Genomic DNA, 13,376 nt, shown 5'->3' with positions numbered 1-13,376 from the left:
CACAGGAGGAAGAGTCTCCGTGTGGGGAGGGGACACTGAAGCGGGACCGCTCCTTCTCAGAGCATGACCTGGTCCAGCTCCGGAGCGAAGTGTCCTCTAGCCTGCAGCCAGCCACTCAGCCCCAAGGAGGGCTGGAATCTTCCCGGCCCCGCGCAGGCAGCATGCACACTTGGAGGCCAAGCACCCAAGAGCAAGGCAAGTGGTGCCTCTCACCCCTTCTTTCTTGATTCTGCCCTGTGGGCATCATGTCCTGGCTTGGATCTTACTGTCCTCCCGAGCAGGCCGCACTCAGAGGGCACCGGGAGCTCATATCCGTAAGAAGGGTGTTTAAAGTTCAAGCCCAGATCTACCTCATTGCCTCAAGCAGGCATCCCCCACTTTTTTAACTTGAAAACCTTCTTACTAAATTAGTCATCCACGTTTTTTGTAAGACACTTTTTAAAAACTTGAAAACATTCCCATAATTCTAATACCTAGAGATAATTATTATTACTATATTGGTATATTAATTGCCATATATATAGTAATGCCATATATGCCCATATATGATATTACTATATTGGTATATGAAAAGAAAATTGGGGGGTGCCTGGGAGGCTCAGAGGGTTGAGCCTCTGCCTTCGGCTCAGGTCATGATCTCAGGGTCCTGGGATCAAGCCCCGCATCGGGCTCTCTGCTCAGCGGGGAGCCTGCTTCCTCCTCTCTCTCTCTGCTGCCTCTCTGCCTACTTGTGATGTCTCTCTGTCAAATAAATAAATAAAATCTTTAAAAAAGAAAAAAGAAAATTGGATAGACGGACGACGGACGGATGGCTGTGTGGATGGATGACGGATGGGAGAGTGGACACTGATGGGTGGACGATGGACGTATACATGGATGATAGGATGGATAGATGGATGGACGGATGGATGATTGACAGATCTTTCTAGTCTTTTTTTCCTTCTCCCGTCAATGAGAAGGTGTCTGCAATGAACCAGACGGGCCATGCAGCATGTCATTTTATTTTTTATTTTTTTTAAAGATTTTTATTCATTTATTTGACAGACAGAGAACACAAGTAGACAGAAGCAGGCAGATAGAGAGGAAGGGAAGCAGGGCCCCTGCTGAGCAGAGAGCCCGATATGGGACTCGATCCCGGGACCCTGAGATCTTGACCTGAGCCAAAGGCAGCGGCTTAACCCACTGAGCCACCCAGGTGCCCGCAGCACGTCATTTTAGAACCTGACTTACCGTCACCTCCTTTTCCTGTTCCGCACAGAGGTCAACATAATCCTTCTGGCCACACAGGGTTAGTTAGTCCCACTGTTGTGAGGCCTGTGCTTCCCCAGGTGCTGACAGGACGTGGGTTTGTCCTCTCCCCCTCCCCCACTGCTTCGACCAGTCCTGGCCAGCCTGCCTTCTCTGCCCTCAAGGTTACCCGGAGCCATCCTCTTGCTCTCTGGCCACTCTCACGGCGGTGCTATTCGGTAGCTGATACACTTGCTGGAGTGAAGGGGTCCAGGCCAGGCCAATTCCTTACCTCACTGTCCCCCAACTGTCCCCCAGACATAGAGACCCTGTGGCGAACCGGCCTCTTGCCCCTTCATACTTTCCGCATTGAGAGCAGTAAGCGGCGTGAATGCAGGAGGCAGGCTTCCTGCGGGACTGGTGTCACCTGCTCTCCCCGTGGGCTCATTAACAGGGATCAGAGGTGGGGCCTCCCACAGGGGTCCCTTGGGCCTATGACACTGAGGTGCCCCCAATGTGGTTGATATGTTCTCTACATGTTCTTTGGCTTGATTACTTCCCCCACGGTCCCCATGTCTCCCTGGACACCAGTGTCTGCCAGGTTGTCCTCACGGGACTTGTGTGCTCTGAGTCCAGGTCTGTTCCCGATGAGTGTCCAGGCCCAGCCTGACCCCAGCTCCCGACCACACAGTGACCAGGGCTCAGCCGAGGACAAGCCAGAGGCTTCCACAGCCCCAGACACCCATCACCTGTGGCTGGTGAGTGACAGAGGTGTTGTCGTCCCCAGTGACTGGGTGGGGGCGTCCCTTGGGCCCTCCCCCTCATGTCTGCCTAGGACAAGGCCGGCAGGAGTGGGGCCCCAGGAGTGGGGCCACTCCTTCAGCTCATGTGGCTGGGTCTGCTCTGCTGCCGCCTTCTGGGCCTTCTGGGCACGGCAGCCCGCTGGCCAAACGAGGACCTTGCGAAGGGGATGCACAGGGGAAGTTCTTGGTTCGCTCTCTGTGAGAAGCTGGGGCCCCGGGCCCAAGGGCAGTGAGGAGGAAGACTGCAGCGTGAGCCTCGCACCCGGGCTCCCTCAGCCTCCCTGGGGGGGGACAGAGCTGACGACCCTGTGACTGCTGCTGTAATCATCCCGCCCTTGAAGTTTTGTCAAGAGGCTCAGACGAGAACAGACGTCAAAATGCTGACAGGTGCCATATAAATGTGAGGTACCGTGACACTGACGTTCTCCGCTCAGCCCCGTGTTAGTTCTTGCTGCATTAAAACGTCCCCCAATGGAACAGTATAAGCAACAAACTTCTATGATCTCACGGTTTCCGAGGTCAGGAATCCAGAAGCGGCCCGGCTGGGCAGGTGGGCAGATGGGCTCAGGCCTCCCCAGAGGCGGCCCTGGAATGGGGCTCCTCACGTGGCTATGCGTGGGAGGCCTTGGTGCCTCCACACGTGGCCCTCTCCCCAGGGCTCTTGGGTGTCCTCAGGACCTGGCGGCGGACTTCCCCTAGTGCTCGTGGTCTGAGAGAGACACCAAGGCAGACGCCAGTGTCAGCAGTGACTCACTTCCACCGTAATCTGTTCATTACAGTGACTAAGTACATCCTCAGCAGAGGAGAATTAAGCACCCCCACCCACTTTTTTTTCCTCTTTGGGTGAAGAACCAGAACAAGTTTTCTTACTTCTTCACTTCTTGCGCTGGAAGTGTTCCTTGATGACATCGAGACCTGGCTGTGCTGTAGACCTTCACGGGGTCTTCCTTCCGCCCCTCCCCTTGTTCCTCGTGAGGCTGACTTGGTGCTCGGAACACACGCCTCCGCCAGCTTGACACACGCTGGCTCAGCACTGAGATGGGCTTGGCTATCGCGGATGAGGGTGGTCCCAGGCCCCCTGCGTGACCCCTCCAGCAGCAGGGTCTTCCTGGGCCATGGCTGTGGGTCACGGGGGCAGCTGAGTCTTGAGTGCACGTGAGCCCGCACAGAACTCACAGGGGGCGGGGAAGGAGTAAGGCTTGCTTCTCGAAGGGATGTCCAAGAACTGGGGGAAGTGGAGGTTTTTTGTTTTTTTTTTCTAAAGTAGACTCCACGCCCAGCGTGGGGCTTGAACTCACAACCCTGAGATCGAGACGTGCGCGGAGATTGAGAGTCCGACGCTGAACTGACGGAGCCCCCCAGGCGCCTCAGTATATTCTTTTAATCAGTTGTTGGCGGGGGCGTGTTTTAAATGACGGTCCCGTAAGTGTATTCTTCTTAGCACGGACCTCGAGTGCTTTCCAAGAGGTTTGGCTGTCAAACTTCACACAAGCTCAGCGACCGTCCACCCTGGACACGTCTTACAGCCAATCTGACACACCCAGCCTGCTGGTCTCTGGTCCTGACGTGAGACTTCTTGGCCACATGTGCTGTTCGTGTAACACGTGTGAGGCTCCCAGGGAGTTGTTCAGGCTGCCGGAAGCCAGACAACCTAACGCTTCGGGCAGGAATGAGAACACGGGCCCCCAGACTCTCCCCAGACAACGGCCCTAAAGAGGATAACCCACTGGCCGTCGGAAACCAAACACAGGCCCCCAGCGCCCATCTTCATGATGCCCTCATGGGCTGGTGCCCCTCAGGATGCCTCATCTCGGCAGCTAACATTTTAAATGTGGGCTGCGCACTGAGGGCTGTGTTTCCCCACTGAGCGGCATACAACCCCACCTCACAGGAGAGGAACTGAGACCTGGAGAGCTCGAGCCCCACCCTCCCTTCCCAGAGGGAGCCCCGAGCACTCTCACATGGTAGGCGGCTGTGGCTGGCAGGACACACGCCGCCTCCGGACGGGCTGACTCAGAGCCCTGCGGGCTGGTGAGCACTGGGCTGGGCAGTGCGCAGGGGTGCCTGGGGCCTTCTACTGCCAGCGAGGAGAGAGCTCCGTGGGGAAGGGTTCCAGTAGCAGGAGAGGGGGCCTGGGAACCCTGGCTGGCTTCGATCGGCTGTCATGTGTACTTGCAGGTAGGGGACGAGGGAGGAGGCCGGCATTTCAGGTCGGGGAGGGCTGTGGACACAGGTGGGGCTGGCTACAGGGGGTTTGGTCCTCAGCGGGCCGGGGTGGGCTGGGTCGCAGGAGAGCTCGCTTGCCGCTGCACGACCCCATCAGAGAAGTCATGAGGAGCTTGTATGGCTGCCAGGGGTAGACGAACTGAAGAGTGGGGTGTATTAGGAGGTTGCTGGGCGTGGGTAGACCCAGGCCGTGAAGATTCCAGAGTCCTCAGAGAAGAGAGGCCCTTGTGGACAGACCCTTGAAGGGCCTCGTTCCCAAAGACCTAAGCAGTACTGACCGCTTGCCCCTTCTGTCCCCAGGAGTTCAGCCATCCCGTGGAGAGCCTTGCTCTGACTGTGGAGGAGGTGATGGATGTGCGCCGCGTGCTGGTGAAGGCCGAGATGGAGAGGTTCCTGCACAACAAGGAGCTCTCCAGCAGTCTAAGGAAGGGGAAGGTGAGCTGGCCCGGATCCTGCTGCTCCCCTGTCGGGCAGGAGCTCTGGGTCGAGGGCAGGCCAGAACCCAGGCCAGCCCGAACCCAGGGCTGCTTCCTCACTAGGCAGGACAAGCTAATTTGGGCCTTTTCTTACAGATTTGCTGCTGCTGCCGAGCCAAGTTCCCACTGTTCTCCTGGCCACCCACCTGTCTCTTTTGCAAGAGGTGAGCGTCTGTAAGCACCCGGGCAGTGATTAACATGGCAGGAGGTAAGCGTCTCCAAGCCGGCCCTGACCAGTCAGACCTCCTGGGATCGTGGGGATGTTCTGTCATGCGCCGTGGGCTAGTGCAACTTGGAACATAATTTTTAATTTAATTTTAATAGCTAAGGGGCTCCCACCTTCAGCCACAGTGGGGTAACATTAGAACAGGCACTTTCCACCTGAAACAACCAAAAAATCCCATAAAAACCAGAAAACCCAAAGTACAGGAAGCAGTGGCTTTCAAGATACTGGATATCAGGTAATAGCAGGAAACAGGGTGAGCCCCATGACTGCCTCAGAGGCCTAGAGTTTCTAGGTCAAGGCCTAAAGAGATCAAGGCAGCTGAAGGTCTCAGAATGTACTTCCCGCAGGAAGAGAGCAGTCTGCAGGGTGAGATCCCCCCAGAGTAGTCAGCAGGGTTCTAATCAGCACACACAAGCAAGGAAATGACTGAAGGCTGGGGAAGAAGCTCCCTGAAGGAGGGACTGGCTCCAAGTCTGGCCCACCACCTGTTCTGTAAATAAAACTTTATTGGAACAAAGCCACATCCTTTGTTTCTTCATTATTCATTTAGCCACACCTAAAATGTTTACTATCTGACCCCTTACAGAAGAAGTGTTCTGACCCTGTGCTAAAGCTTTAAGGCATAGTGTGTGTTCCCACCAGCCATGGTGGAAGTGCTGGAGGTCATGAGCCGGGAAGTCGGACACAGAGGAAGGTCTTGTCCCACAAGTGGGGAATAAGTACCCCTAGGCCAAGCATTGTTCCAGACCTAAAATTTAAAAATAAGCAAGACCTAAAAGGACCAAACCATTCCCAAGTATCTTAAATGCTTCCCAGAACAAAGCTCAAGAATAGGAATAAAAAAATAAACAGCACCCAGCAAGATAAAATGTCTGGCATCTAATCAAAGATATTAGCCACGTCAAGAAGCAGGAAAGCATGACCCTTGACAGAAAAATCCAGCAAAACCACCCAGAACTGACAGAGACATTAGAATCAGTAGATAAGTACATTAAAAGTTTTGAACTGTATTTCATATGTTCAAAAAGTTACAGGAATGAAAGATCTGAAGAAGACTCAAAGTCCCAGACATAAAAAACAGAATGTTTGGGTGAATGTTCAGAATTACACCAGATAAAATTAATGGCAGATTAAACATTCAGAAGAATGTATAGAAGAAAAAATTAGTGAACTCAAAGAGAAAGCAATACAAACTGTCTAAAATGAAAACACTGTTGGGGCGCCTGGGTGGCTCAGTGGTTAAGCCGCTGCCTTCAGCTCAGATCATGATCCCAGGGTCCTGGGATCGAGCCCCACATCGGGCTTCCTGCTCAGCGGGGAGCCTGCTTCCCCCTCTTGCTCTGCCTATTTGTGATCTCTCTCTCTCTCTCTGTGTGAAATAAATAAATAAAATCTTAAAAAAAAAACTTAAAAAAAATAAATAAAATGAAATGCTGTGAGAAAAAATAATTTAAAAAACGAAAATGGTCCCAGTGAGCAGTGGGATAACGTTAAGAAGTCTAATATAGACGTAATCAAAGTCCCCAAAGGAAAAGGGGGGAGGAAGACAGAAAGCATTTGAAGAAATAATAGCTAAAAAGATTTTTAAATTCGATGATAAATAAAAACTCACAAGAAACTCAACCCCAAGCACAAGGAACATGAAAAAAAATTACACCAAGCCACATATTAACCAAAGTGATCAAAACTGTAATAAACAAGGACGCCTGGGTGGCGCAGTCGGTTAGGCCACTGCCTTCGCCTCAGGTCATGATCTGGGGGTCCTGGGATCGAGTCCCACATCGGGCTCTCTGCTCAGCGGGGAGCCTGCTCTCTCTCTCTGCCTCTGCCTGCCTCTCTGCCTGCTTGTGCTCTCTCTGTGACAAATAAATAAATAAAATCTTTAAAAAAAAAAACAACTGTAATAAAGATTAGATTTTGTTTATTTATTTTAGAGAGAGAGCAGGGAGCAGAGGGGAGGGACAAGCAGACTCCATGCTAAGTGTGGAACCTGATGTTGGCTAATGCAAAATCAAGGGTCGGGTGCTTAACCAGCTGAGCTGCCCAGTGCTCCAAGAGAAATTCTTGAAACCAGGCGGCAGGTAAAGACATACCGAGAGGGGCACCTCGGTGGCTCAGTGGGTTAAAGCCTCTGCCTTTGGCTCAGGTCATGATCTCAGGGTCCTGGGATCGAGCCCCGCATCGGGCTCTCTGCTCAGCAGGGAGCCTGCTTCCCTTCCTCTCTCTCTGCCTGCCTCTCTGCCTACTTGTGATCTCTGTCAAATAAACAAATAAAATCTTAAAAAAAAAAAAAAAAAAGACATACCGAGGGCACAGACAAGGTGGTGGCAGGCTTCTTGGAAACAAGCAAGAGGACAGTAAAAGAGCATTTTCGAAGGACTGAAAAACTGCCCATCTAGAATCCTGTACCCAGCAACAGTATGCTTTAAAAACAAAGACAAAAAGTAGAAACATCTCCAGAAATACAAAAACTAAGAGTTCTTCAGCAGTAGACCTGCACTCAAGCGAACGTTCAGTGAGGTCCTTTACCTGATGGAGTCTCAATCCACACGGAGACGCTCAGTAGCAGCCAGTAAGTGAGCACAGACTGCTTTCTCACAACTCTGAACAAGATGAATTGAGATCCAGCAGCCAATGGGGGGAAATGCAGTGTCCGCTGCCCACTCAGTAATTACCAGGCAGCCTCCAAATTAACAGCAGCATCTCACAGGATTCATAACATCTCTGAGTAAAAAGTATCGTCACAATGGCATTAAAGCTAAGGAGGAGATCAGAAGTATGCTGACGGAAGTTCTTTATCATCTGTGTGAAGTGCTAAACTACGTTGATGTATTAATCATTAATTTCAGTGTAGATCACAAAGAACATTAGCAGAGATTAAAGGCATTCCCGTCATAATGGTGGGGGGAGAAATAACTATTCTGAACACTTGACCTACCTAACAACAGAGTCAAAATACGTGGAGTAAAAATCTGAGCAAGTTGCAAGGAAACATTGATAAGTCCCTCGAGGTTCAAGAGCCTTCTCTCAACAACGGACAGGACGCGAAGACAGGAGGGTATGACATAGGCCACAGGAGACTTGAATGCTACCAACCGACTTGATCCGACATTCACAGCACACACAGCTGAGCCCAGCAGAATGTACTTCTCAGGCGCCCACGGAATGGTCCCCAAACAGACCATATTCTGGGGCACAGAACAATTCTCACAAATGTAGGACTCAAGGAAAGTAAGTTCCCTGACCGCAGCAAAGTAAAGTTAACCCAGAGGTTTCTAGATGGCAAACCAATTATAAAACATACAGACAGTCTGCCTTTGGCTCAGGTCATGATCCCAAGACCCTGGGATGGAGCCCAGCGTTCCCTCTCCCTCTGCCCCTCCCCCAACTGGCACGTGTGTGCACTCTCTCTCCCTCAAAAAAATAAATAAAATTTAAAACGAAACAAAACAAAAAGTCCATGCAAGATGACACCGTCTGTTCTTTTAAGAAATGAATTTGGAAAATTTGTCCCCTGATGTAACTTTGTAGATAGTATGCACGGTACCCCATTTATTTTATTTTACGTTTAAATGTGTATCTTTGTCAATCACACTTGGATCTGGAGAAAGGAAACCAGTGAGGAAGGACCCTCTGAGGACAGGCTTTACGGGACAGGACCCCTGGTTCTCCATCACAGTCGTCTGTCAGGTTTTTTTCCCAAGAAAGCATTCATTCTCGAAGTCAGGAATGGGGAATAACAAGATGTCCATCACAGCGAAACTGAGCCACTCACCCGTGGCCCCTGTGGCTCGGGGGGCTTGTGGTGGGGAGTGTCAGGCACGTGAGAAAACCCAGACCAAACTGTCCAGAGAAAGAGCTGTGAGGGACACACATATTTTGGATGTACAGCTAATTAAAGAGAAAAGCAAGATTTGGGGATAAACTAAGTGAAATACTGAACGAATGGGGGTCGAGCAGGGGAGGCAGTTGACGGTGGGAATGGTTTCTCTGTGGCCTCTTCACAGCTGACCCCTCCTTCCCTTCCAGGGCTGTCTGCGCTTCCTGCAGCATTAAGGTGAGCAGCATCTGGGGCCTGAGCAGGGCCCCCAGGTGTGCGACGTGTCCTGTGACTGATGTGGCTTGTCAAGAGTCGCAGAACTGGGGGGGGGGGGTGGTGCACCCTTTTTCTTTCTCCGAGAGGACAGAACTGGGAGTGCTGTCTCCTGGGAGCAGGTCACACATGGACCAGCCACCTTGTTCATCTTCCTCCACCCAGAACCCACTCCTAACACTTCCCAAAACTGCGCAGTTTTTATTTTTATTTTTAGAGTGGGGGGAGGGGCAGAGGGAGAAGCACAGAGAAAGGGGCCGGACTCTATCTCATGACCGGATTCAAAATCAAGGGTCAGACCCTTAACTGACTGAGCCACCCAGGCGCCCCAAGACTGTGTAGTTTTTAAAGACTTGTAAGTGGTCTTTTAAAAAATGTTCTTTAACATTCCACGTTAGCAGGCTAGTGCTAGGAAAAACCCTTCACTCCCCCTGTGAAAGTCCCAATTTCTGACACTACAGCCTCCTTGAACGTTTCCGGACAGGCTCTGCACAGCACTCGGGGGCGTCTGTACCTGCAGACAGACAGGCACAGAAGGTTCATCACACTTAGAACCATGTCGTCCTGGTTCACCTCAGCCTAGAAACCAGGGGTGCTGGAAAGGGGTTTTCTCACCATGATTTCCAAACCTTCTGTGTCCTGCCATTTCACTGCGGGAAAGCTCTGCCTCAGCACGTGGGCAAGGTCACGGGTGGTGCAAGCGTCCGTCTACATGGGCACAGGTTGTGGCTGGCGCGGGTACCAAGCAAGGGCGCCCACGCCTACAGATGGCAGCATGGAGTGGGGCAAAAGGATGGCCTCTCGACACCCCCAGGGGGTCACACGGGCCCAGAGCAGGTGTGCCTGTCCCTGTGGGTGCCTGGTTCATATCTCCCTGTGTGTGTTGTAGATGAAGATGCCTTCTAAGAAGTTTGCACACATTCCCGTCTACACGCTGGGCTTTGAGAGTCCACGGAGGGTGTCAACTACCGACACTACACCGACCCAGAGAACAGAGCCCTTCCAGTGAGTCCCTTTGCCCTTTGCTGATGTCACTGGGGTCACAGGCACTGATAGTAACACCGGAGCTGGGTGCAGGGGTGGTTTGCGAGGACACTCCCAGGACGTGGAAATCCAAGGCAGTCGTCCAGGAAGAGCGGTCTCAGATGGGTCTGGGGGCTGAGTGGGAGGAGCTGGAATCTGAAGTGGGGAGCCGATCCCAGGCCTCCCACTAACTCTCAAGGAAAGGCTTTTGCTGGGGAGAGGGGATGGGGGTGGGCTGTGGCTACGGAGAGACAGGAGGGGACGTCCCTGACGGCTCTGTCCTGCTCCAGATCACTGCAGGGGTCCCAGTGGCAGAGTGTGGAGGAGGCATTCCCGCACATCTACACCCATGGCTGTGTCCTCAAGGACGTCTGCAGCGACTGCACCAGCTTCGTGGCAGACGTGGTTCGCTCTAGCCGCAGGAGTGTGGATGCGCTCAACACCACGCCTCGCCGAACCCGCCAAACCCAGTCTCTCTACGTCCCCAACACCTGGACTCTCAACTTCAAGTGACGGCTCTCAACCTCTGGGCCACCAGCCAGAGGCTCTTCAAGGCAGCCAGGCCTCTGGGGAGGAGCCGGGCTAGTCTTGCCCCGGCTGAGAAGCTCCCGGTCCTGGGGCACAGCTGCCAGCTGCCCTCCCGAGTGTGCATGTACATATATACATATATAGATACATTTATATAATACACACACAGCCTATATATTTATAGACATGTTTCCTGGCCCCAGAGTTTATTTGGGGTCAGGCTCACTACAGGACCCTCCCTGGGGGAGGCTGTTTCCTTTGGGAGTTCTTGGGAGTTGCTGGGGTCGGGGACGGGACATGAGTGGGTTTTCTCACTCAGGACAAAGGGCAGGTTGGAGATATAGCAGTGGGCTCCAGGCGCCAGAGCTCTGGGAAGACCCTCATCCCAGGGTTTGTTCTCGTCTCCATCCCAAGGATGAGAACACAGCAGTTTCCCCTCCCCGGGAGGATGTCCAGGCTGGGACAGGAGGCTTTGGTCCCCAGGTAGACAGGGGTACTCTGAGTGGAACCTGGCCTGCGGAGGCAGCTGGAAAGATCAGGAGTGGGCAGCCTGCTAGCAGCATCATAGCCTTCCAGTTGGAAGATCCAAGGCCAGGCTTACTCCTTGCCCCCTGGCCAGCACCCAGGCCCCAGCCATCCTCCCAGACTCAGAGGCGCAGAGATGGTGCTGGTTCCAGGGCCCCAGTGATGCTGCTGATCCTTGTATGGGGAGGAAGTCTGTCAATGTGTACACCCAGCTGCTCTGGGCCTAATAAAGGCGGTCTCACAGTCTTCCGTCTGGGGTGTGGACTGAGAACTCCGGAGCCACAGCGATGGGCACAGTCTCTTAGGGCAGAAGCTGGGCTCTTAAGGGCCACCGGCTCTCTGGTGTTCATTCAGGATGCCCACCAATGAGACAAGGCCGCTCACACCCACTCCTGTCCATGAGGCCCGACTTCCCGATCTGGCCATCCCAGTCCCACAGCCAGCAGGGCTGCTGCATGTGGCTCAGCCTGGAGCCTGTCAACTGCCAGCCTTGTCCCCAGACCCCTGCTCCTGTTCTCCATGCAGATGACCTCCCTGGGGTTTGCGGGGGAGGGGGCAGCTCCCACTGCTCTTCAGGAGAATGGCTGAAGCTCCTGTGTGCTTGGCCTGCCACATGCATCTGGGAGGTGGCTTGTCATCCCACCTTATAGGAAAGGAAACTGAGGCTCAAGAGGGAAGGAATTTGGCCAAAGAAACAGCTCATTTGCGACCTCAACCCAGGCCTATGAGATGCCAGGTTCTAGCTGCCTGCCACGCACACAGGGGCCCAGAGGAGGCCCTGAGGGACAGGACTTGTTACAGAGGGACCTGCTGGAGAGGTAGCTCATCAGCAGGTTACACTAAATTGCAACAGTCCATTAAAAACAGCCAGTTTCCAACACCTCTGGGCATTTCATGGGCAGGGAGTATTACTATTTCCATTTAAAGATGAGACAGCAAAGGGGTTTCTGGGCAGCTCAGTTGGTTAAGTGTCCAGCCCTTGATTTCCGTTCAGGTCATGACCTCAGGGTTGTGAGACTGCGCCCCTCATTGGTCTTCCCCCCCAGGCATGGAGCCTTCTCCCTCTCTTAAAATGAAAAAAAGAAAAAAAAAAGAATGAGGAAGCAGACACAGAGAGGGTGAAGATTTGCTCCTGGTCACACAGCCAGCAGTGGGAAAGCTAACCTTTGTGCAGCAACCTCCATCAGTTAGAGCTCCTGGGAGGTGAGCTCTGCTGTCACTGTTTTCATTACACAAGCGAGGAAGTGGGCCAGGGAAGAGGTTCAGGCCCACGTTCCCAAGAACGGGAATCCAAGGTTCTACTCCACGCGGGAATGCTTGGAAATAAGTAGAAACCCATGTTGGGACATCTGGGCTGAGCCACAGGGGCCACATAACCCTTGGAGGTGAAGTTGGGAGGGTGCTGCCCCATTCTTGCAGGCCCCCTCCTGCTGACCCCGGGCTGGAGAGCCGTGCACTCACCCCACTGAGCCCCACCCTCCCCTGACTTGGGTTGTGACAAATGGTGCTCACTTTGTCTAGAACTGTCTGCAGGCAAACTTCCGAGGGCCATGCCTTCGGTGGGGACAGGGAGACTGACGCTCTCCACTCAGGCTGGGCTGACTGCATGTCTCAGGGGCACATGGCTGCTCTCCTGTGGAAGGCAAAGGAGGCAGCAGCTCCAGGCTGAGAATCCCGAAGTCCTCATCCAGAGGGGAGGCAAGAAACCTGCATAAATTGTTCACGCCACTTCAGGGGGGACACAAAATCTACTTAATTAGGCTGGCCTTGGCCAATCCGAATGGACAAGAGTGATGTCCTGGAGGCTCTCCCTGAGCTAGCCCTTTAACAGCAGGATTACAGGAAGTAGGGAGGGTAAAACCTAAGGGACTCCAGGGGAATGCCTGGAGCAGGTGGCGCATCTGGGGGGCTAGAGACAGCAGCCATGTCAGCCAATGTGAAGCACCGCAAGACCCTGATGGCCTGCGCCGGCTGACCAGCCATGTATGCCTGTGTGTGCACACCCTCTCCCTCTGTGAGTCTCGGGAGACCCAATGCCCAGTCTGAGAGGAACATTCAGGCTTAAGAGGAAGGCTGGGGTGGAGCTCAAAGGTCAAGGGAGAGGGCTCCCAGAGGCCACGACCCATCCTGTCCCCATTTCCCTTTCTTGGTCCTTGCCAGTGGCCTTCCTCATTTGAATCCTGGAACCACAGTCGGCATGCAAACCCAGGATCTACCTGGGCCAGTTACTCTCAATCCCAGTTCTTTAC

At 53.2% G+C, this 13,376-nt stretch overlaps 1 protein-coding gene across 2 annotated transcripts in view; it reads left to right on the top strand.

Moving 5' to 3' along the window:
* SPIRE2 (spire type actin nucleation factor 2) overlaps positions 1–11,373 on the top strand; it is a 31,586-nt gene extending 20,213 nt beyond the window's left edge. The window contains exons 9-15 of one of the 2 annotated variants that reach the window (XM_082711456.1): positions 6–195; positions 1,864–1,985; positions 4,557–4,691; positions 4,829–4,896; positions 8,988–9,015; positions 9,941–10,056; positions 10,365–11,373. In XM_082711456.1, the coding sequence (XP_082567582.1) occupies positions 6–195; positions 1,864–1,985; positions 4,557–4,691; positions 4,829–4,896; positions 8,988–9,015; positions 9,941–10,056; positions 10,365–10,587 (882 nt within the window). In that variant the 3' untranslated portion in view covers positions 10,588–11,373. Of the gene's footprint in view, positions 1–5; positions 200–1,858; positions 1,986–4,556; positions 4,692–4,828; positions 4,897–8,987; positions 9,016–9,940; positions 10,057–10,364 lie in introns of both variants that reach the window. The other variant, XM_082711457.1, reaches the window with a different exon arrangement.
* The last annotated feature ends 2,003 nt before the right edge of the window (positions 11,374–13,376 follow it).

This window comes from Mustela nivalis (assembly GCF_964662115.1).
Source record: "Mustela nivalis genome assembly, chromosome: 18".
Lineage (NCBI taxonomy): Eukaryota > Metazoa > Chordata > Mammalia > Carnivora > Mustelidae > Mustela > Mustela nivalis.
This window is presented reverse-complemented; position numbering and strand designations above follow the sequence as displayed.